At 48.0% G+C, this 21351-nt stretch overlaps 1 protein-coding gene across 1 annotated transcript in view; it reads left to right on the forward strand.

The window, feature by feature from the left end:
• Positions 1-15741, forward strand: part of MAMLD1 (mastermind like domain containing 1) — a gene marked incomplete at both ends in the record, with an annotated part of 33768 nt that extends 18027 nt beyond the window's left edge. Inside the window, 4 exons of the mRNA XM_084269055.1 lie at positions 704-853; positions 12984-13130; positions 14351-14432; positions 14720-15741. Coding sequence (XP_084125181.1) covers positions 704-853; positions 12984-13130; positions 14351-14432; positions 14720-15741 — 1401 coding nt within the window. The remainder of the gene's footprint in view (positions 1-703; positions 854-12983; positions 13131-14350; positions 14433-14719) is intronic.
• Between the last annotated feature and the right edge of the window lie 5610 nt (positions 15742-21351).

Below are 21351 nucleotides of genomic sequence, written 5' to 3' on the forward strand. Positions count from 1 at the left end.
TTGTCGGCAGCAGTAGAGCCTCCTCTGCATGTCCATGTTCTCTTGATAAGCACAGGACAATGATAAGATGCTCTCCAGGCTGACATATCCATCACATGAAGAACCCTCAGCCCTGCAAGCACACACAAAGGGGCGGGGAGTGGGGGGGTGGGGGGGGCGGGGGGGGTGTTGCTGGTGGAGAGTGCTGTGGAGCTGGGGCATGGCAGTGGGAGGTGGTGTTAGCCTGGGGAAGAGGAGCTTGCCCTGCTGAGCACAGCCCATGGAGGTGAGGCTGATGAACCCTGAGGAAAAAGGTCTATGAAATGCAAAACAATTGCATGGTTAAGTGCTGGTTTGGGACTTGGGAGATGTGGGTGGAGCGCTCTCCATTGTCAGCCGTCCTCTGTGGCAGGTTGGGGTTCATCTTCCTCCTCCCATCATTTAGGGTCTTCCTGTGGCCAGTGGAGGAAAAGCTCTTCAGAGGGTAATTTCACCTCATCCTGATACGCTCCTCAGATGTGATGGATGGTCTGTGGTTAGGGAAGCCTGGACAACAGGCTTAGCCCTGGCCCTTGTCTGCTGGAGGTACCTTTATTCCCTCTCCTTGGAAGGGATAGCAGCTGTGGTGATCCAACAGACAACAGTCTGTGAAGCTGAAAGTCATTTAGATACCTTAAAGAGCTGATTTCTGCCTCAGAAAGCATTTCTGCTTCTATTTTTCCAGTGCGGTGACTGGACAGAAGTGCCTTTGGTGGTGGCCCCCTACCCCAGTACTGTGGGAGAGTGGCTGGGGAGTGTGCGCTTCTCTGGCAGCCGTTTCCGAGAGGACTTCTGGCTGACTCCTGCACGGAGTAATGATATGTTTATGTGTGATGTATGGAGCCAGGAGACGTCTCTGGGCGATAGGGATCTGGAGACTAATAAGCAAAAGGCCGCAAGGTTAGAACTCAAACCATAAGAAGGCGCATTCAGGTCTAAAGAAACCAACTATAAAACCCAGTAATGACAGTGCTCGAAAAGGTCTGCAGTGGTGTTATCTCATGACAAGGGGAAAACGTATCTGCCAAGCCCCTGTGCTGGTAGGATGCCAAAATCTGTGTGATTCTTACAGGGAGCTTTAAGCAGCCCATGCCCAGAAGGTGAAGAAGAGGGAGCTTGTTGGCCCCTCCTCCTTTTTATAATAGATAGAAACGGGCCAGGAATCTCTCTGGGTGTAGCTGAGTCTCTGTCAGAAAGGGGGAGCTTATCTCCTGTTCTCTCAGTGGAGGAAAACTTGCAAATAGGCTGTGTCTGGCATCTCTGAAAGAAGCAGAACACCCTGATGTCTGAAGGTTTCCAAGAGTTCATGCTTAGTTCTTCCTCTGTAGCCTGCTTGTAACGCAGAGGGGCTGTGCCCTGATGTGATGCTCCCCTAGCGCAGAGCAAGCCACTCATACTTTACGGTGATAGAGAAGATGATGTACACCAAGAAATGAATGGGGATGACAGCGGTGACAAGTAAAGATCTTACGGGTTCAAGCCGATAAGCTGACAGCTCCATTTTCAGACCTCCATGTCTTGAACCAACCACCTAGAAACAGTATTTTGGCAATCTGCTGACTGCGGTGGGCACCGGCGTTCTCCGTGCTGCCACCAGTCAGGGAGCTCCTGGGGAGGGAGGGCTGGACATGGACATGAAGAGTAACAGTAAGTGCCAGGTCAGAAATTCATGGCTTTGTCTGAGAGCGAAGTTGTTACTTCGGTCTGAAAACTGGGACTTCTCCCATGGATCGCTGTGGTCAGCGTTGCTCCTGGAGGGCAACGGGAGGACTGATTTAATGCTCCATGTCTTTTTTGTTTTACACTGAACTCTTAATTATGCCTGCATTTCACTGCAGATTAGCAGGGAGCGCCATGCGGGGCCCGAGACCCCTGGGGTGCAGCGAGTGCCCAGATCCCCTCTGCCCTGGCCCAGGGCTGGGTTTACAGATGAGATCTGTGGCTCTGCGAGGATGTGAGTGTGCACACACATGCACACACTCACGCACATGCATGCTGTTACGCTGTGAAGAAGCTCAGTTTGCTTTTTATTCCTCCCCCCATTCTTCTTTTCTATAATCATTGCGAAACAGGAACAAATGAGTGTGTCACTTTAAACCATGAAACCACTTAGTCCGTAAAGACAGATTTGGCGTCTTTGTGCTGGCAGTGACAGGCCAGCGCGGCGCTCCATAGTGATCCCACTGTTCTCCCTCTGCCCCGCACCCCGCCGCCGCTCCCCACCCCCTCCGAGATTTGCTCCGTGTTTGCCTGCCTCTGTTTTTGTGGTTGGTAACCAGCAAAAGAATGGAATGGATTTAATGATTTGTTGGCTGCGGTGCCGGCATGATTAAGTCAATAAAGCTGCAAGCTGAAAACAGACAGTGTAGTTACAGTATATGACTTTAACCTTGTTAATGCATGTTTATGTCCTCCTGCCCACTGTATGGCTGTACGTTGCATAAAGAAGATCTGACCAATCTTTAACCCATTAAATAATTCATAAAGTGAGAGCAGACATCAGCTACTTGCAGAGCGGATCAGTAACCATGGGGTCAGCAATAACTTTGGCTCCCTGGACCATATCCAGCATGTTTAAACTCTGGTGATGTCACCAGGCAAGCTTCTAACCTTAATCATTTGGATGGGAACAAAGGGAAGTTAACTGTTGACATGCGGCGTGTCCGCCGAAGAAACGCTCGCGGGGAACATGGACTCGCTCCGGCCTCCTTGTGTCTTTTATCCACTTCCCTCTTTCCTTGCAGCAAAAGCCTGGCTGGCCAAACCTTCAAAGGTGCATGTTCCCTGGACTCCTGTTACCTTGAGTGACAGAGGCACCCAGATCCCACAGAATTTCAGGGAAACACCAGCTGACTTGAAAAGATTTGGAGGCACTTGGATTTTTTTTTTTCAGGGTGGATAAGTTTTGAGTGGAAAGTGTCTCCTGCCCTGTCAGTGACAGAGAAGGGCATACAGCGGGGATGGAAGGGAGCAGAACCCAGGGCTGCAGGGGAAGACATGGAGTGAAGCAGGATGGTTCTCACTGCACTAACCGCTCTCACAATAAAATACCAAATGGGACTTGCAGGGAAAGCCCAGGATTCTTGCCCCTAACTACCTCAGCCTGCCTCTTCTTTTCATCCCAGTCAGAACACAGGGCTGACTTCTCCTAGCACGTAGCTACACAGCTCCCAGCTGGGCACCAGGGATTCTCCAAGTGCAGCGGTGTCCGTAGTTGTTTCAGTGGCTTCTTTTGCTGGCATGGACAGGGGGAGTCACGGGATCATGGGGCGTGTGGCTGGGACATGCTGCGCTCCACTGGGCTGTGCAGCCAGGTTAGAGGCCCTGGGGGGACCATTATAAGTCCGTGTAGTTTAGTGCCATTCTGAGATGCAACCAGCTGTGGCCGGACCCGGAGGAGAGATGCAGAGAGGAGGACATGACAAAATCTGGTGTGCAAAGTGAAGCAGAAAAAGCCCTTCCAGCTCTTGCCGGTGAGCAGCGTAGAGTGCAGTTCTGCTGTGGGTCTTGGGGGTCATAGCCTGAGGGCATCGTAGAGGCACCATTTCAGGAGACATAACCTCCACGCTGCCCTGGGAACTGACCCTCGTCCTCCTATTTGGGGAGTAACTTTAATTCCTTTTGGTGGGGAAACTGAAGGGGGAGACTGAGGGAGAAACGCAGCAACTTGTCCATAGTCACCTGAAGAAACGATGTGTGATGGAACTGGCAACTGAACCTGGTCACGTGAGCCCAAGTCCATACGACAGGCTTTTATCCAGTGACTCAGTCACGAAACAAACTCACCTTTCAAGATCATCTCCTCTGGAGGTGGCTTGGGAGGTCACCTTTAACCACCCCATTTCGAGCGTCTCCTTCTGACAGATTGCACGCTCGCAGCCTCAGGAGCTCATCCTTCAGCGGGTGTCCGAAGGGACACTCGCTCCTGCAGGTAAAGCCACGTGTGTCTGTGCGGCACACATCCAGGGGTGTTTGCAAACACCTCTGTGACCTGCACGCCTTCATATCTGGGCTGCTGGGGCTATTGAAAGCTCGCAGGAAAAATTCTCACACAGTTATTTGTGAGCCAGATGGCTGCGTATGGCAGCACCTGTCTCAGACCCCACTGCAGACCAGCAGTGAATTTTCCAGGTGCCAAAGGATACCTTGAGTTGGAGATTAGAGCCAGGACCTTCAGTCGGCTGCTCCCAGCATCTGCAGCCAGAGGTTGATCCCCAGAGCTAGCACCAGTTATTCTCAGCCATTCAGTTATTCCCTGTTGCTCTGTGATTGTGCTAATAAGGATTATCAAATTAATTTACCTTTTTTGTTGTTGGTGGTGGTCGGTTGGTTTGGTTTCGCTGTAATCCAGAGCAACAGTCTCTGCTTTGGAGAAGGTGCTCCAGAATTTATGGCAAGTGAAATCTGACCTGAGTAGAAATTCTGTGTTCCGTTTTCTTTGGTTTTATCTTGGAATATTACGTGATGTGCCTGAAAATCTTTCCCTATGTGTCTATTGATTTCGATGAACAGCCCACAAACACCTAGTGATGTGGCTTTATTGTGGCTCACTCACCATAGGGTATAAAGCAGCTGGTAATTTTTCTGCACTGACTGCATTTTTTTTCTGCCTGATGGAAAACAGTCGCGCCAAGCGTATGCTAATGCTGAATGGGGGGGTCCCAACTTCTGACCCATAGCTAATATCCTACAAGTCACATGAAAGCTACCAAGGATTCTTGAGCTGGAGTTCGAAATGCCTATGTTATCAGCAAATAAACACCATTAATTGCTTCTAATATGTCATGCAGTGGTTAAATGACAAGATCCTTATTAATATGCGTGTATATCAGCCTTTTCAGTGTGTGTGAGGGGGAGTATGAAGTGGTAAAATTATTTAAAATTAGTGGGGAATATTTACAGGAAGGCATAAAGAACTGTCAGTTGAGGAAAGCAGCATTTTATGTTCTTGTCCCGGATGACCTTGCTCCAAGGACAAATCAGAGCTTGATGAAATGAAGCTGCAGATGGCTAGTGATCTCAACTCTGTAATAATGAAATGACACAAGAAAAAAATGAGACATCTACAGTTTGTAAATACAATCTGAATGGAAGGGGAGAAAAGGAATTTTTAAGGGGAGATTGAGTTGACTCGGTTACAGCAGTTCAGCTTCGGGTGTTTTAATAATAATTTCCATGTAAAAAAATAATGGAATCGCTCCTTGTTCCCCATACTCAAGGGCACCTTAATAATTTTTTTCTTTTTTAACATGTCAATATCTTGGGTTTGAAAATTTGATGATGAGGACTCCCTAGAAGCAGCCTACTTCCTATCCATTCCTTTAACGTGTTATCTATCACTGGATTTTGGTTTGTAAGTTGTGGTGGTGGGTTTTGGCACCTAATTGGGTAGATGATCAGCTACAACCATTTTGGGTGTCTGAATAGTTTCATCTGTCAGGAAGGAGTAAGCTTGAGAGGTTTGATACTGAAAAAGTGATGTGATACTTTGTGTGAGGGCAGGCTTTGTTTGCGCACTGACACGAGAAATGGGGAGTTAATCCTGTTGGGTTTTGCATGTGGGCAGGTTTTGGTGCAAAGGGCTTCTCAGAAGCGGTCAGGCAGCCAGCTGCTGTTGAAAGTTAGCGAGACTTGGGCGTCTGCCCCTGCAGATTGAACCTTTGCATGAAAAGGAAAAAGAAATTCGTGGAAACATTAACTTAGAGAAATCAAGGGTTTCACAAATCTCTGTGATCCGACCACCTCACAGCCTTTCGGAAATGGGCAGGTAGAGACCTGATTTCTCCCATTAGCTCAAGAATTCCTGACTTTCACTTTGTTGGAGTGAAATCTTCACTTTTTCTTTTTTTTTCCTTTATCGGATATTTTCTGCTCTCCCTAATACATACGTTCACCAGCCAGTCATTTCTCTTGTAGCAGCTTCTGCTGGCTGCTGAGCTATCCTGGCTCCTTTTGAATCTCATTGACACCTCTGAGAGCATGCCTTGACATAACACAAGGATTGCTCGAGTCAAACCGCTTTATAGATATGAGACGTTGTAGTTTGTCATCACAGCTAGCGCAACCTTGTAGAGACAGGCAGAAGGACTACCAGCCGAAATTGGGTGAGATAAATACAGTTTTAGATTATCTCATTGAATTTATAGGCAAGCTGCCCTCCATGGGAGCAAGAGCGCGGTGTCAAGGGTTGGAGAATCATGATAGCTGTACAAGCCAAATATAAATATTTTGTTCTTTGCAGAGAATTCAATTTTGGATCTTGACTATATGTTATCTAGACAGGTACAAACCACCCAGCTCTGCATCCCTGGGTGTTCACACGTAAAACAAGTAACAGATCCGGTTTGTGTTGAAGTACAGTGGTACGAAGAGTGATGGGGGTGAGTCCAGCCTTGGAGCATTGCTCTTGGGTTTATGGTAAAGTGGGGGTTAACTCTGGGGGTACCCAGGTCCCGTTGCCATCGGAGTCCCTGCAGAGCCTGTGTGGGTCTCTAGACCTGCTGAAAGGTTTGCCTTTCACTCAGGATGGTGGAGCAAAGCTCTTCGTCAGGCTGCCTTCACCTTCTGGGCAGGGGAGCTGCTGTTGCCAGAGTCTCCATCGTTCCTCCTTACAAGGCCCACAGTCCCTGGGAGGCTGTGTGTGTGACACACCAACTCTCCCATACGTGTTGTGCCTCAGGCTCTTGGCTGTTCCCGAAGCCATTTTCCATGTTCTTTCTAAGAACCGGTGCTGGTAACAGGATCACAGCTTGATTTCAGCTTGCCTGCTAAAGGATGCATTTCATCTAACAGAAAAATCACTGTTGCAGTAATTCACCTGGATTTCGTGTCTTTCTGTTGGTCTGATAGCTGCTCCTCTTCAGCAACGTGTTTTGATGGGTAAAACCAGCTCTGAAAATATCAGTAGAGTCTTTGCACAAAAGCTTTAACTAATTAGATGATTTTTTTTTTTTTAAGAGTGGAAGTGGACTCAGTTTCCCACCTTATTAAAATTCTGGGTGCATTTTTAAAAGCACTTTGGGTACTTTGATGGGATTTTGTTTTGTTTTGAACAGCGTGCAGTATGAGAGCAGCTATAGGGAAATTAGTTTCATCTGCTTTGCTTGAAGGGAGGAGATCCAGATAGAATTGCTAGCCAGGTGCAGTGATCTTGTCAGTGCTCCCAGCAGAGGAGGAGGACTACCTTTGAAGGAAGCTGTGCATGCTTGTGCCATATGAAAAGAGAGAAAAACTTAAAAGAACTTCTTTTTTTAAACAAAACTGTATACCTATGGATCATTTACAATCTTCAAACAAAGCCTGTTCCTGACTGACAGCCCCCGAGATAAGCTTAGAAACTTGAGTCTGGTAGTATTTCACATGCTTGTGTGTCAAGTAAATGGGTGAAAGATGGGTAAAAAAAGATCCACTGAGCTGTACAGTTTGTTTTATCAATGTTCATACATTGTGTTAAAACAAACAAGCAAACAAACAAAAAGCTTTGGAGTGTTTCTGAACTGAAAGGTTGTTTTATCTTGAAGAGCATCTCTGAATTGAGCAGAATAGAGGAGAGAAAAAAAGACAGAAAACTTCCAACGAGCAAATGGAGAGTTTTGTTAGAGGCAAGAAGCAGAGGCAAGAAGCATGCACAGCCCCTGACTTCTACATGAAGCAAATGATCATGGCATCTCACAGATACCACGCTCTTGAGTGGGCTGACATGCTCATTCTGCCAGACCCTGACCTTGGATTTTGTTTGCATCGGCCAGACTGATTCACCATGTTTGTACCTACTTGCATTAATGGCTGCAGAGGCAGCGATCCTCCTTTGTCAAGGTGCTGCTGAGGTTTTCTGTAGGGCTGCACAAGGTTATTAGACACCCAGAGTCTACATGTGGCTTTTCTGTAAATGTAAACACGAAATTCTTACAGCCATGCAGTTCTACGGAGTGAGACAACTTTAATGGTATTAGTGTTTTAATTGCTTTGTTTGTAGCATTTGCAGAGTCATTATAACTAGCAGTGTGCATCCTGGGCTTCAGGAAAGCCCCAGCAAGGAGATGCACATGCATTCTGGACAGAAGACGATGCACCAGCAGGCAGGCAGGACTGCGGGGACACGCAGAGGCCTTAGTTTGAAACTAGTATTTGCATTTCCTCAGCAGAGTACAGCACTCCCTGTACGTAACAGATGTTCTTAAAATACAGAACAGAACACGGTTGATGGAACTTTACCCCACCCCTGGAGAGTAGCTGTCCCCACCATGAGTAGGGATCCACCTCGAGTCGCCAGTCGAGCAGGCGGGGCCTGGGCGCACACCGCGAGCACAGTATGGGCCTGCAGCCGTGTGTTGCCTCTCTGGTTTGGTTGTCCCTTTCCGGCACTTACAGCCAACACCTACCCTGGGCTCCCCCTTTCCTTTGGTCTTTCCCCTGTATTCTGGGGATGCAGCTCATCACAACAGCCCTCCTGTTCCAAACTCTGTAATTACTGGCTCCAGCTGGGTGCCCATGTCAAGTGGAGGGAGTATTTCCCTAATCAGCAGTGCCTTTTGAAATGGAAAAAACTTTTTAAGCACAGGAGCTGTGGAATCATCATACAATCACCTGGCTTGGAAGAGACACTTTAGATCATCGAGTCCAACCACAGCCTAACGCTGACTAGTCCACTTCTAGATCACGTCCTTAAGGACTTCATCTACACGCCTTTTAAATCCCTCCTATGTGCATTTTTAGTTAGACATGTTTCTGCTCTTCCACCGCTGCTAACAGTTGGGAAGTGCAGCTCTTCCCCAGCTCTGCAAATACCTACCGAAATTTGCAAAGCTCTCTGTGTCTCTCAGTAACCTTGCTGTGACCTGGTTATCTCTTAGACCCACGAAGAATTCAGTCTCTAATTAGTCCATCTGTTAACTATTGAAATTCATGGCTTAGTTTTATTGTCTGGGTCTGTAACATAAAGCTGAATGGTCTCACCTGGCAGCTTATTTCTTATGAAGCAAATGTGCCTTTCCAAGAGCCATTTTGGTGCAGATAACTGTCTTTTCAGCGTTGGACAAATGACTCTGTCTAGCAGCCTGCAGTCCCCTTCATGCCCTCGCTGAAATAAATTGTACATCTCCAATAGCTCTGGGCTTAAGTCAATACAATTTAACATGTACGTTTCTTTGTTATATTCTTTGGAGTTACACCGTAAAAGCAGATGGGAAAGTTTAATAATGATAAATGAGTTTGGTGTTTTCACACAGTCCTAAAAAAAAACAACAAATGCTCTTTATTAAAGATTAGAGGGATTTTTACATCTTTGCAGGGGTGCGATTAAAGCACAGGTTCGAATCCTCAGAAAGTCTTGCTTTTAAATTCTTTTTGGACTGTTTGTTAATGAGTATTCTGAGGAATTAAGGGCCATAAATTTCTTCATTCTCACTTAACTGAAGCCCCAAAGTGATTACTGGATATATAACTAAGTGCTGAGGACTGGAGTTTATCAACCGTGTTCGCACAGAACAATTCATCTCCCTGCTTATTTACAGCAGTTGTGCATCTTGTGCGTAATCAGATGATGGGGCTGGGCAGGTCGAGCTCATCACTGGGTTTTTAGAAGGCTGTAGATTCATAAATACCCAGGGCAGGTCTCAGGGGGACTGTTTGCACACATTCAGTGAAGTATGTGCCCGAATGTTTGGTCAGACCCGACCCACACTCAGTGGGACACAGTGATGTGCGGCTGCGTTGGCCCAGCCTGTGGTTGTGCACAAGCTGGGTGGGACTGGTTTCACTGGGCTGTGCAAGGCTTTTACAATTACAGTGGGTGGCTGAATGCTGACACAAACAGTGCGTGTTCCTGCAAACCTGGAACCCTATTCTTTCCTCCTTGCTCCCAAAAGTGGTGCTTGAGATATGAAGTCAAAACCGTGATGCCAGCCCCACCCTGTGCCTTTTTGAGCATCCAGGGCCATACTGGAAAGCCCAGGGAGTGCTGCAGGAGCACAGGACATGCTGGGCCACAGTTTGCCTAGCAATAGTAAGATGCTCTTAAACACATGCTCTCCAACTCCAACCTTGGTGGCACGACCTAAGTTAGGGGTTCTGCCCATTGGATGTTTTAATATGAGTTTTGGAGGGGAAAAAAAGATGCCTACATGCAAATGCTTTTTTTTGTTTGTTTTTTAAATTGAAGAATAAGTATCCCCTGTAGCCATCTGTGTCCTCCAGAGCAGCTTACAGCTGGCTCAGCTCTGCGACCCTTTGGGGGTGACACCCACTTCCATCGTTCACCACTTCGACCCTACAATCCTCCTCTCTTTGCTGCCTTCCTGCATTTTAAAACGGGATAGTCCAAACTAAAGACAAGTTAAGATTATGGCTTGTTTGGCTTGGCCTTGCTATGGGAAGGAAAGTGATTTTTCTTGGGGAGTGATGAAAAGGAAAAATGTTTAAGGTTCATTAACCTCTGGTACAGATAGCAGTGTCCTTTAGACTATACCAGAGCTATTCTTAGTCGTGACGTTTAGGTGGTTGTTTTTTATTGTAAGGGAATACAGTAGTTCCCACTAGTGGTGAAAAGGGAGAACTTTTTCCTTTGATTTTTTTTCTTCTTTTTTGGCTTAACCTAAATGTGAACTGCAGAAGGCAAGATTTTGAATTCATTCTGTCTTCCTGTCTATGCTTTTGTCCTAATTTCCCCCCAAAGCAAAATGTATATCTATAGATTGTTTCTTTACTGGCTAATTAAGTGTTATACAACTTTGCTCTGAAAAACTCAGCAACCCATTCTGTGTGTTTGCAAATGAACTTCGCTGATTGCCATTATTGCTATAGGGTGTCTGCAGAAAATCCCATATAATTAAGCTGTTGTACTACCGCAGCACAAGAGCCGCAATTAGGAGTGTGATTTATACTTCTTTATCATTAATAATATGGAAAAATCAACATTATTTTCTTGATGATGTTTAGGAGAAATTAGAATGAGGTGGACATGATTAGGAAAAGAGACTTTAATGTTATGACTCGTTAATGCAATAGCCCTGAGCGAGACATCAGGATGATCGTCCTTGCACTAAACTCATTTGCTTCAGTAAGCACAGACCCTCTGCACGCAACAAGACAAGTTTGGAGGAAATTGGATAGATGGCAGGGATTTTGGTGGTATGAACATTGCAGTGTCTTTCATGTGCAGAGTACACAAACTGAATCCCTGCACTTTCAAATATTCCCCCAGAGGCAATCTGCATTATTCAAAGCCTAACTGTGGCTGCAGAACCCTGTCTGACATGAAAGCAGAGTGCTAGCTTTACATGAACTTTCATATTTACATCTGTAGTAAATCATATTTACTTTTTTCCTCCCCTCCCTCTTTTTCTGCGGGGGAGAGGGAGTAAAATGGGTAGGAGGGAAAGAGGAGGAGAAGAGATGTCCAGCAAAATTGTAAGCAGAGCACCAGTAATAAAGCCTAGTCTTACAAGACTGCCCATGAATAGGAATGATAATGAGAGCAGTGATGAGCTGCAGGTTTGTGTCTTTTAGTAAATTATCTAGCAGGCATTTACATTTCATCAATTGTGCTTTTGCATAATAGACCAAAGTGCTGCAACAAAAGGAGGCGCTATAAAAATGAGTAATTTCAGTGACCTTCTTGGTAATCACTCTTACAAAGAATATCTTGGAAGGAGTTGGGTGATTCCTCATGGTGAAGCAGCTGTGGAAAGGTGCCCCAGGCCCAAGAAGCTTGCCTGGTGACAAATGCCTTCCAAGGCTTTCTTCTGGCCACTCTGAACCATGGCTCGTATCCTGTTTTCTCCATCTGAGCATGCTTCTAATTGTCAGATGTCAAAAGGCAGCAACCATTTTCTTCTTGCTTATCTCCTGATAACATTGATTCTCAAACAAAGGATGTGGGCTTCCATTCTGGAAACAAAGGAAGCATGGCCTAGCTAAGGATGCTGGATATAATATACATGCTTTTCCCTGCCAATAATAACAAAACATCATAAATAATGTAGAAGCTGGATGTGAAAATGGAGAAAGGGGAATACACTGGGACTGATGTCCCTGGGCACAGCCCTTGCAGAGTCTTGTCCTCAGAAAGGCCCTGTCTTCTTCCCTCATTTTCCCTTATATTTCCCTGACTACCTGCCAGCTCCTAAGATGTTTAGACTTTAGTCTTTTTTAAATTCTTTTTCTCCTTTGGGTTGTGTCTTCATAATGTTCCTCTGTATTTATTTGTGTGGTGTTCTCCCCATCGTGCTGCTTCTTTGGAGGCAAGTCCTCAGCTGGTGAAAGGCAACTCAGGTCTTTCATTGAGGACTGGTGCAGCGACACTGTTGGCACCAGCCAGGAGTCAGGCCCACTGCATTGATGATTTGGGCCCGGCCATGTCCTGAGCCTGCAGTTTTGCATGTTCTCCTCTCCTTTCACAATTAGCTCTCCTTATTTGTCTGGTCATGGGACCCATGAGAACCACTTTGATCCCAGGCCCACATCTTCCCCATCTTCCCAGGTCCCTGGTCTGGTAGCACCTTTTCCCCTCCTCTGCCTTCAGTCTGCTGTTTTCTTTTACTGTGGGTTTCTCCTTAACATCCAACTGCCAAATCCTACCCTCGATGCAACTTTTCTTTCCTTATGTCTTTCAGTGTAACAGTTGGAGAACTGGCGGGAAATGTGACACTTTGCTTCTGTCCCTTCTGCCAGGCAGGCAGCCTGTGACTCCAGTAATGGGAGGGGATCAGGCCCATAGCCTGGGGCCAGTCACAGAATCTGGGATTGACCTTTTGCTTCTCTCGCTTCTTCTTGTGCTGATCCTGAGAAATCAGAGCAGTACCCTGCCCTCGCTCCCCTCACCGTGTTGTGCGGGTCTGTGTGAGCCCACAAGGTGTTTTGGCCTTGGACAGGCAAAGACCAGAGAGAGGGTGTCAGCAGAGAGGATAAAGGCGTCTGTTGTTATCTCCCTGATGAGATTAATTTTCTTTTTCCATCTTTCTTGGCAGGATCAGAATGCTGGAATTGTTGCCAGACTTCAGGAGCCAGGCTCCATCCCAAGCGGAGGCTCCGTGCCGGCACCAGCCACGGTGAACGGGTACACAATGAGGAACCATTTACTGAAGCAGCAAATAATGAAACGACAGCTGATGCAGGTACGATGTCGAGTGCTTCTGTGGGTCCCTGAGCTGTCCAGCTCAGTGGGAAGGACAGGACTAACCGGAATGGGGAAATCGCCGGTCAGCAAACATGAAGGAGGGACCCAGGAATTGCTGGGCTGAGTCAGACTAGGGCTGTGGTGAGTCCAGGATGTTGTGCCCAAGGGCTGAGTGCTGCTCAGCGAGTCCGAGTGCGGGTCTGCCCACTCATATGCAAGGGAAGGATTCAGTCACCTCCGCATCACTGCCGTCATCCTTGGTCAGCCACAGAGTTGGGAGGGACCATGCAGAGAAGGGAAGCTTGGGGAGTGAGTCAGCCCCAGGAGAGAGATTCTCCACACTTGCCTTTCTCTCTGGTTCCCTGGGAGGTTACCAGAGCAGATGTTAGACTCCAGTTTGCCTTGGATTTGTCTGGTCTCTCTAGCAACTGAAGTCCCTGTAAGAGGCTTGTTTGAAGGAGCAGGGGTGGGGGAACCCCACGCACGAGTTGGGTGAGGCTGCACTGAACATGTGTCTCTGACTTTCTGAACCAGTTGGGTTGAGTAGACTTTGGACAGGAAATGAGACAAGAAGTAGCTCAGTAAATCCCTCAACAAAGTGCTGCCCTGCTCATTGATCAGACTCCCTTTGAAAAACAGCTCTGCTTCCATGTCATCATAACGCAGGCCTCAGCTTCCCTGTCCATGCAGAGTTCCCCAGGTCACAGCTGCTGCCACAGCAGAGATGGGAGTGCAGTGATGGTTTCTGGGGTTTTTAAATGGTGGGAAACACAAATCAGGTCACTTGGAGAGAGCCAGAAATGCCCTGCTCAGGGAGCATCTGCCAAGGATCCTTGGCTCCTTGTGGCTCACTGCTTAGAGGTGGCGACCAGCACAAAAGCTGATGGCACACGAGCAGAGCCATGCCCTACATGGGGTGGTGGCCACCAGCAGTTTCCTGTCAGTGCTGCTGCTGCTTCTGTTCACTCATAGATTTTTGAGCAGGCATTTTTTTCCCCCATATCTGGCACTTCAGAGAACACACCCCAGTAGTCAGCACAAGAGGTGCTGGGGATGCGCCAGCAGTCACTGTGTCTCAGGACATGTCAGTGGGTGTACATATGTATGTACACACCAGAGAGGTTGATGATGGTGACAGTGGCTACACTTCAGGTGTCTGCTTACTACCCTTGTTTGTCAAGAGGCTGAGACTTGACTATTACACCCTTTGTTTTCCAGGAAAAGCAGAGACAAAACATGCTGGGAGTAACGACTGAGCAGAGGAGCTTGTTTGCGGCTCAACAGATAAATCAGTTTCAAGGTAAGGGGGAATGGCATGCCATGAAAAGCCTGGACCAAGCCAGGACTTGGGGTTTGATTAAATAGACACGGCTTAATGATCCTCAGCCCTGAAATAAAAGCATTTCACATTTTATCACGTCATGAGATTCGCCCATCTCCTTATCACTACAGTAGAAGCTCAGTTACAAAGAATACAGTGGAGAGGCCCACATAAAGAGAGAGAGATGGAGCAGCAGCTTTGTAGGGGTCTGCTGTGTTTCCAGGGTGGACGTATGCTCATGGGCTAACGTGTCTCTTCGTCCACAGCCGTGCAGCAGCCCATGCCTGCTGACTGCAGCCAAGTGATGCCAGCTCCTCCACCCAACCACCGCATGCTGCCGTCTAACCCAGCCATGCTTCAGAGCACCTTGGGCTCGGGCATGGCCCCAGCCACTGCCAGCCAGAGCAGCGGGACGATGGTGATGATTCCACACAACCCTGGCAAGCAGCAGGGGATTTTTCCGCCTAATTCTGACTTTAACATCCCTCTGCGGCCGAGCCAGAATTCGCTGAGCATGAACTCGGGGTGCCAAACAGTACATAGCCACTCTGCCGTGCGGCCAGGAATGCCGATGGCGGGCTTCAGTTCTGGTTCCTTGACAAACCACTCTGCAACTCAGCAGCACTTGAGGCAGCCGAGCGTGCCAAGAATCCCTAGCGTCTACCCCAACTCATCTGCCCAGATGTGGACACCGACCGCCGTGCCAAGAATGCCCAGTCAAAGCCAAATGGACGCCAGCATGCAGCAGTTCTCTGGTAACGCTCTCTTCTCCAAGCAGAACGTGAGACCGAGCGCTCCAGGTCAGCAGTTCTCCCAGCAGGCCGTAGTGCCGCCGAACCAGATCGCTCCTGGCGTCCAGGTCAGGCAGATGCAGAAACTGAGCATGGGGCAGTCTGGCCAGGGCTTGAGCTCCGCGAGCAACCAGAACTTGAGACACAATTTAACCAGAGGACCGCTGCCAGCTATGAATGTTATGAAATCCATGCCGCAAGGAGTGTCCAGTTTTAACCAGCTCAGCCCTGCCTCGGGCCTCGGCCCGCCAAGCTACCCTTCCACAGGCCAGCCGCCCGACGCCTTCACCAGGATGAGCGCCACCGCCGAGCTGCCGCAGTACGACTTCGTGTCCCAGCACGGCAGCTCCGTCCTGCCCGCCAACTGCAGTGACACCGACTTCCTCGACTCCCTCATGAAGAACAGCAGCAGCAGCAACGACGAAGAGTGGTTGAACAATCTGACAATGATAGACGACATTTTGGGACAGCACGCTCAAAGCTCCGGACATGTTTAGCTTGGAGAGAAGCGGTCTCGTTGTAAATAACATACGTGTGACTTTTGAAAATAGCAGACAACCCGTGAAAGCCGCCGCCTCTTTCAACACAGAATCAATAGACTCAGCCAATTCTTTGCCTGCATCGAAGTTTAATATTGGCAGTTTTTCAGATGACTGTATATATTTGAATATTTTGTAAATTATGTTTTCCTAAACCTTAAATGTAGAAGTATTTATACTTCTTCGCTGGACTGTTTGTAAATAAATCTATAGCATAACTTTTGGTTTTATTATAGGGATTTCATTACACCTTCTTATAAATATGCAAATAATATTGTTAGTTTCAGTAATACTGTGTATTACAGCATAAAATACTTATGTTTTTGACATAACTTAACACATGAACTAGGGGTGTCGTTGCAGCCAGACTGAGCAGAACTCAAACGTGGCATCTGTTCTCTCATATCAAGAGGAAAGATCGACAAGTTGCATTAAAAAAAAAAAAAGCAAAATCCATAGAAAGAGCTGCTGATTCCCTCACAGCTCGTCTTGCAACCTGGTTCTGGCACGCAGGTCCCATCTGTGATCCCTGTGCATCCAGGGATCTGCCCGCAGAGATCCATTTGCAAGATCCTAGGCACGTTCTCAGCTTGATACACTCCCGGAGCCGGATTCGACACTGACAACGTGTCACCCGTTGTCCTGCAGCAAGGGTGTGCTTGTGCTGTGACATCTGCTGATCTTCAGGGGTGTGCGTGTGTCTGGGCGCTGCGCTGCCCAGCACGGTGCTGGGCAAGTGACGGTGATGCTGGCGGTGAGGTGCTGGGCAGACACCGCCAGTCCTCCCTGGCAACCGTACCCTTCCATGAACGGGCAGCTCTGGCTTGCGCACCTCTGCCATGTATATTTGTAGTGTACAGGTGATTTGTTCCTGGTTTTAAGGCTTTTCATAATTTCTGTTTTAATGTGAGACTTTTTTCCAGGGGAAAAGTCTATAAACATTAATAGTTAATTTTTGATGTTTTTCTGTCAGCTACTATTGTCCTATGTATATTTAAGAGTCTGTTTATAAAAGATTCACCGTACTGTAAACTTCTTAAAATGTTCATACTTTCTGTAATCATATTTTAATAGTCAAGTCATACTTCGCAATACATTTGTAATATAATGTCAGCTTCAAGCACAGAATGTTTTTTTTCTTCATACCATAATAAACTGCCAGGGGAAAATTGCGTCTACTTTATGTGCTTATTTCTCAGCTACAACATCTCGTACCTGCAGATATTTGAATTAATTTGATTTGTTCAGCATGCTACGATGTCAATATAATAACATGTACAAATGCATGTGTGCCAGGAGTAGAAGAAATGGGCTAGACCAAGAATCGAAGCAGGCTTTAATTTTATTGTAAGGTGGGATTTCTTAGGTCTGCTCTCCTTTTCCAGTGTAATTATAGGTGAACATGAAATCAATCTCTGGTTTGTTTTTGGGGTTTGTTACATAGCACCATGTTTATTCAAGTGACAGTTCTTGTTTCTGAATTCCTGGAATAGGTGACCCATCAGAAAACCAAGCCGTGAAGAGGGCTGGGGGCTGCGGCCAGTCCCACCCTGCTCGTTGGGCAACACCGGCAGGACAGTGGTGGGTACGGCATTTCACTGCTTTGACGCAGAAATTGTCTGCCAGAAGAGCTGGTGCTGGTCCTGGGAGAGGTGAGGCTGCAACAAGGGGTAGGAAGGAAAAGGAAAAATTTAGCAATCTTAAATAAAGGCACAAACAGAATCTGTAGCTAAAATTGCCTTATTTAAGCAGAGCCAGGTGCCGCCCTGACTTCCTCTGCTGGTGGAGAAGACTTGTCGGTGCTGCCCTTTGTCCTGGGCACACCTTGGGTATAGCAAGCCTGAGGAAATCTTCTTAAGGGGGGGATCTCCCTCAGAAGGTCCATGCTGAGGGGTTTGGCAAGGCCATCCTCACCCTGGAGTGGGTCCTCCGATGCCTTTTTTCCAGAGTGGATGGCAGGAAACAGATCCTTAAGTCAAAAAGGAGAGGGGACAGGCTTGAACGCAGCGGGGTAAGAACTCTGCTGCAGGTACTCAGGTGGGCAGGAGACCTCTCCCAAGCTCAGCTGCCTTGCCAGAGATGGCAATGGTGGGTCCTCGCGGTACATGAGGCTCCAAGGGGAGCAACCCCCAGCCAGCTCCATCTCGAGACGGGCACACACTTGCGTGACACCAGGGCGAGGAGGAAAGCAGCCAGTCTTTCCAGCAGAGGACCAGCCCCACCAAACAGTTGCCCAAAAGAGGCCATAAAACTTGGCAAGCAGCTGAATGAGACAGAAACGCCGACTCGCCTCCAGACAGCGGAGAGGGGGAGAAACGCCTGCGAGCGCGTCTGAGGCGAGGACAAAGGTGAGTTTGTTTGACCAGGAAAACTGGCGCGGTTTCAGCAGCTTTTCTATCGCGAGCTGTGTTCTGCCAGGGAGCAGCGTGGGCTGCAGCCGGGCTGTCACTGCCTTACGGAGCAGTGGGTCTGACCACAGGCCTGGGAGCCCACAGTGCCTGGCCCCACCAGGCCAGCAGCACAGCCACCACAGATGGCAGTGGAGGCTACTGCCCACGTGCTCTTCTCTAGGACATAAAATAACCAAAAAAATCCCCAAAATGCCCTCTTTTTGTTCTATGTTTTGTTTGTGTCAATGCACCTTTCAGCTTTTCAGTTCCACGGGATTTGGGTACAAACATTGCAGGGGGGAAAGATGTCAGCAAAAGCCAAGTACTTCCAGAGCATTTATGGAAAAAAGTTTATCTTGTACCTGCATTGTGTACCCATGTGTTTTCACTCTGTTTTTTTCTCTAGCTTTTGAGCTGGTAGAGCTTTTCACCCCTCGTATCCCAGTTCCTCATGTCTCAAGAGGGAGTGATGATCCTTCCTTGCCGCAGAGGTGCCCTGAGGAGTCAGGACTGCATCGAGCTTGGAAGAAGAAGACGACTAAGCATTATCATTATCTCGCTGTCTGGTTCAGAGCTTTTTGGGGGTTGGCATATCACAGCAATGGCCAGTGCTCTGCGGAGTTGCAGCCCCAGTGCCGGGCTGCTGCCCCTCCCTTAGGTCAGCAGGCAGCTGGTGCTGGAACACAATGCGCATGGATGTGCAGGGCAAAGGCATCATGACCATGGGGCAATGCAGCGGCAACTGGAGCGCTGACACTGCCGTTCTGGTTGGTGCTGGGCTGTAGCAGGTAATGCCTCTATCATGAAAAATTTGTCTGGTTTGCTCTGCCAAAAATACCGTTGTCTGTACTTTGCCTTCCCCTTTACTCTCTGTTTAATGTGTGAAAATGCCCAAAGTCTGATCCCACCTTCCCCTTCATGGTCCGTATCACTGCAGAGAAACATTACAGCTAGCAAGGGAGTAAGACTGCACGGTTCTCCTGTTGTTGTCACTGGACCAGTGGATCAGGCCACAAAGTGTACATAGACGGACACCACAAGCCAAATTCTGCTGCCTTGCTCGCAGTGTAAACAGGGAATAGGTCTCCTGAAGGCAGTGGTGTAGCACGGGATTTGCACAGACATAAATAAGAGCAGCATCGAGTGCTGTGCAAGTGCAAAGTGAATTTGTATTTCTAAAATAGTTACAAGGAATGAAGTGTCTGACAGGACTCGCTGCTGAAAGCTATCATTTATTTCCCAAACAAATTACATCATCAGCTTGCCCTCATAATTAAGGCCATGAAAACAGAGGCAAGGCAGTAAGCTTTTTCCTCTTGGACTCTAAAATAACATCAAATGCCTATAAAGGCCAGAATTTCCAAAGACCTGAGCCTTTCTGTCTGAAAGGTTAGTAGCATAGGTAAGTCAGACCTGTAATGGAAAAACTCTTTGTGGATTGTATTATGCTGAAGCAGCCCATTCCTGACAAAGGCAAACCAGAAAAACACGCTCACTCCTGTCAGAAAGTACGCAGGGAGCGCCCAGGAGCAGACAACACGGGAGCCTGGATCAGGCAATTTCCCAGGAAAGCCAAGCCTTGACTTATGCAGAACCTGCTGCTCAGCAGCTCTCCAGGATTGATTACATGTCTTCCTTAAGAAGCTTTCAACAAAGGAAGCTGCGCTGACGTTGAAGTGTAAGGTCAAGCTCTCCTCTTGTGTAGGATGTTGTAAATCAGGAGGTATTCCACTGCCTGCAGCAGGGTAACCCCTGATTTACACCAGCCTGAGAGTGGGAGCGAGCACCTGGCACGAGGCTGGCACCTGCCTCCTCGTCCTGCCCTGATGGCCCCACACTGCAGGATGGGTGTTGCAGATATGTGGGGTGGCCCCAGGAGAGGACCCGCTCCGCGCTGGCTCCTGACTGCAGGGCAGGCAAGGACAAGGCAAGGCGCAAGGGCGAGCGGCCAGCCGCTGCGCTGGCTCTGCCTCCTCTCCTGCCGCGTCTCAGCACCGAAGGGCAGGTGGTGCGTGCTCCCAGGGGACACTTCGGCCTGGCACATCTGCCCAGCCATCTACTCAGGCCGAGCTCAGGTTTTGCTGCTTAAAAGCCAAATTAATGTCTGTTTCACCTTCTATTCCCTGCTGGATATCTAGCAAAAATATCTTTAAAAAGGAAAAGAGTCTGGAAGAAAGTGAGGTGTTTTAAATACCAATAAGGGTCTCTCCTGGGCAAGCTAAAACACAAGTACTGGCTGGCAGCTGCAGGAGTTACTGAGAACTTAAGACTCTGGCTGGTCAAGAGGCCTCCTGTGTACAATCCTGCATAAAACCGGGGAAAGGCGCCTTATTAAAGCAGCCAGGCTGAAACCAGTGGAGCTGTAGTTAATCACAGCCATTTTCTTTGCTCCCTCCCCACTCACTCAATGGTTTCGTAGCACAGCACAGAACAAATATGCTGTTTTATACACGTCTTAACCCATTTCCCGTTATGCGGCAGGTCTGGGACTTGGCTTTCATCCTCGCTCTGCCCGAGGCAGCCATTTGCCTAACGAGGGCTCGTGCTGTCTGTGTTGGGCTGGGTGTGCGGGTGTTGGGTTGTGTTGTGCTGGTGTCGTGCTGTGTCAGGCTGCGTGTACTGGTGTTGGGCTGCATCGGCCTGTGTGTGCAGGTGTTGGGTTGTGTTGGGCTCTATGTGTTGGTGTTGGGTTGTGCACCCTGTGTGTGTCCCAAGAACACATGACTATGCACGCTGTGGGGACAGAGTCTGATTTCTCTGCTTTTCTGAGCTCAGGAAGCAGAGGTGGTTGGATATTTTTCTTTTTCTTGAGGCTGACATGACAGTGGTCTGGGTTGCATCACAGCTAAGTGTCAATTAAACCAAGCCGCAGCTACAGCAGTGATTTGTCCCTCCTTGTGTGGGGCTGAACCCCACTGCTGGTCTCCTGTGTGTCAACCAGAAGCCAGTGAGAAGCTCCTGGGTTTTGTGCGTGTTGTTTTTGTCCTTATCAAGGTTTGTGTTGCTGCAATTGAATGTCTGGGATGTAAATAATTTGGATGGAGAAGAAAAAATGCAATTTTAAGCTCAAAGACAGATTTGTATCAAAAAAGGACATTTAATTGTTCTGATGTTTTCTTAGTCCCTTTTCAAGGAGTGAAAGAACTCAGTGCTGACCCTGCTTGGTTTCATGTCCTGG

The sequence above is a fragment of the Gallinula chloropus genome, assembly GCF_964237585.1.
Source record: "Gallinula chloropus genome assembly, chromosome: 11".
Classification (NCBI taxonomy): domain Eukaryota; kingdom Metazoa; phylum Chordata; class Aves; order Gruiformes; family Rallidae; genus Gallinula; species Gallinula chloropus.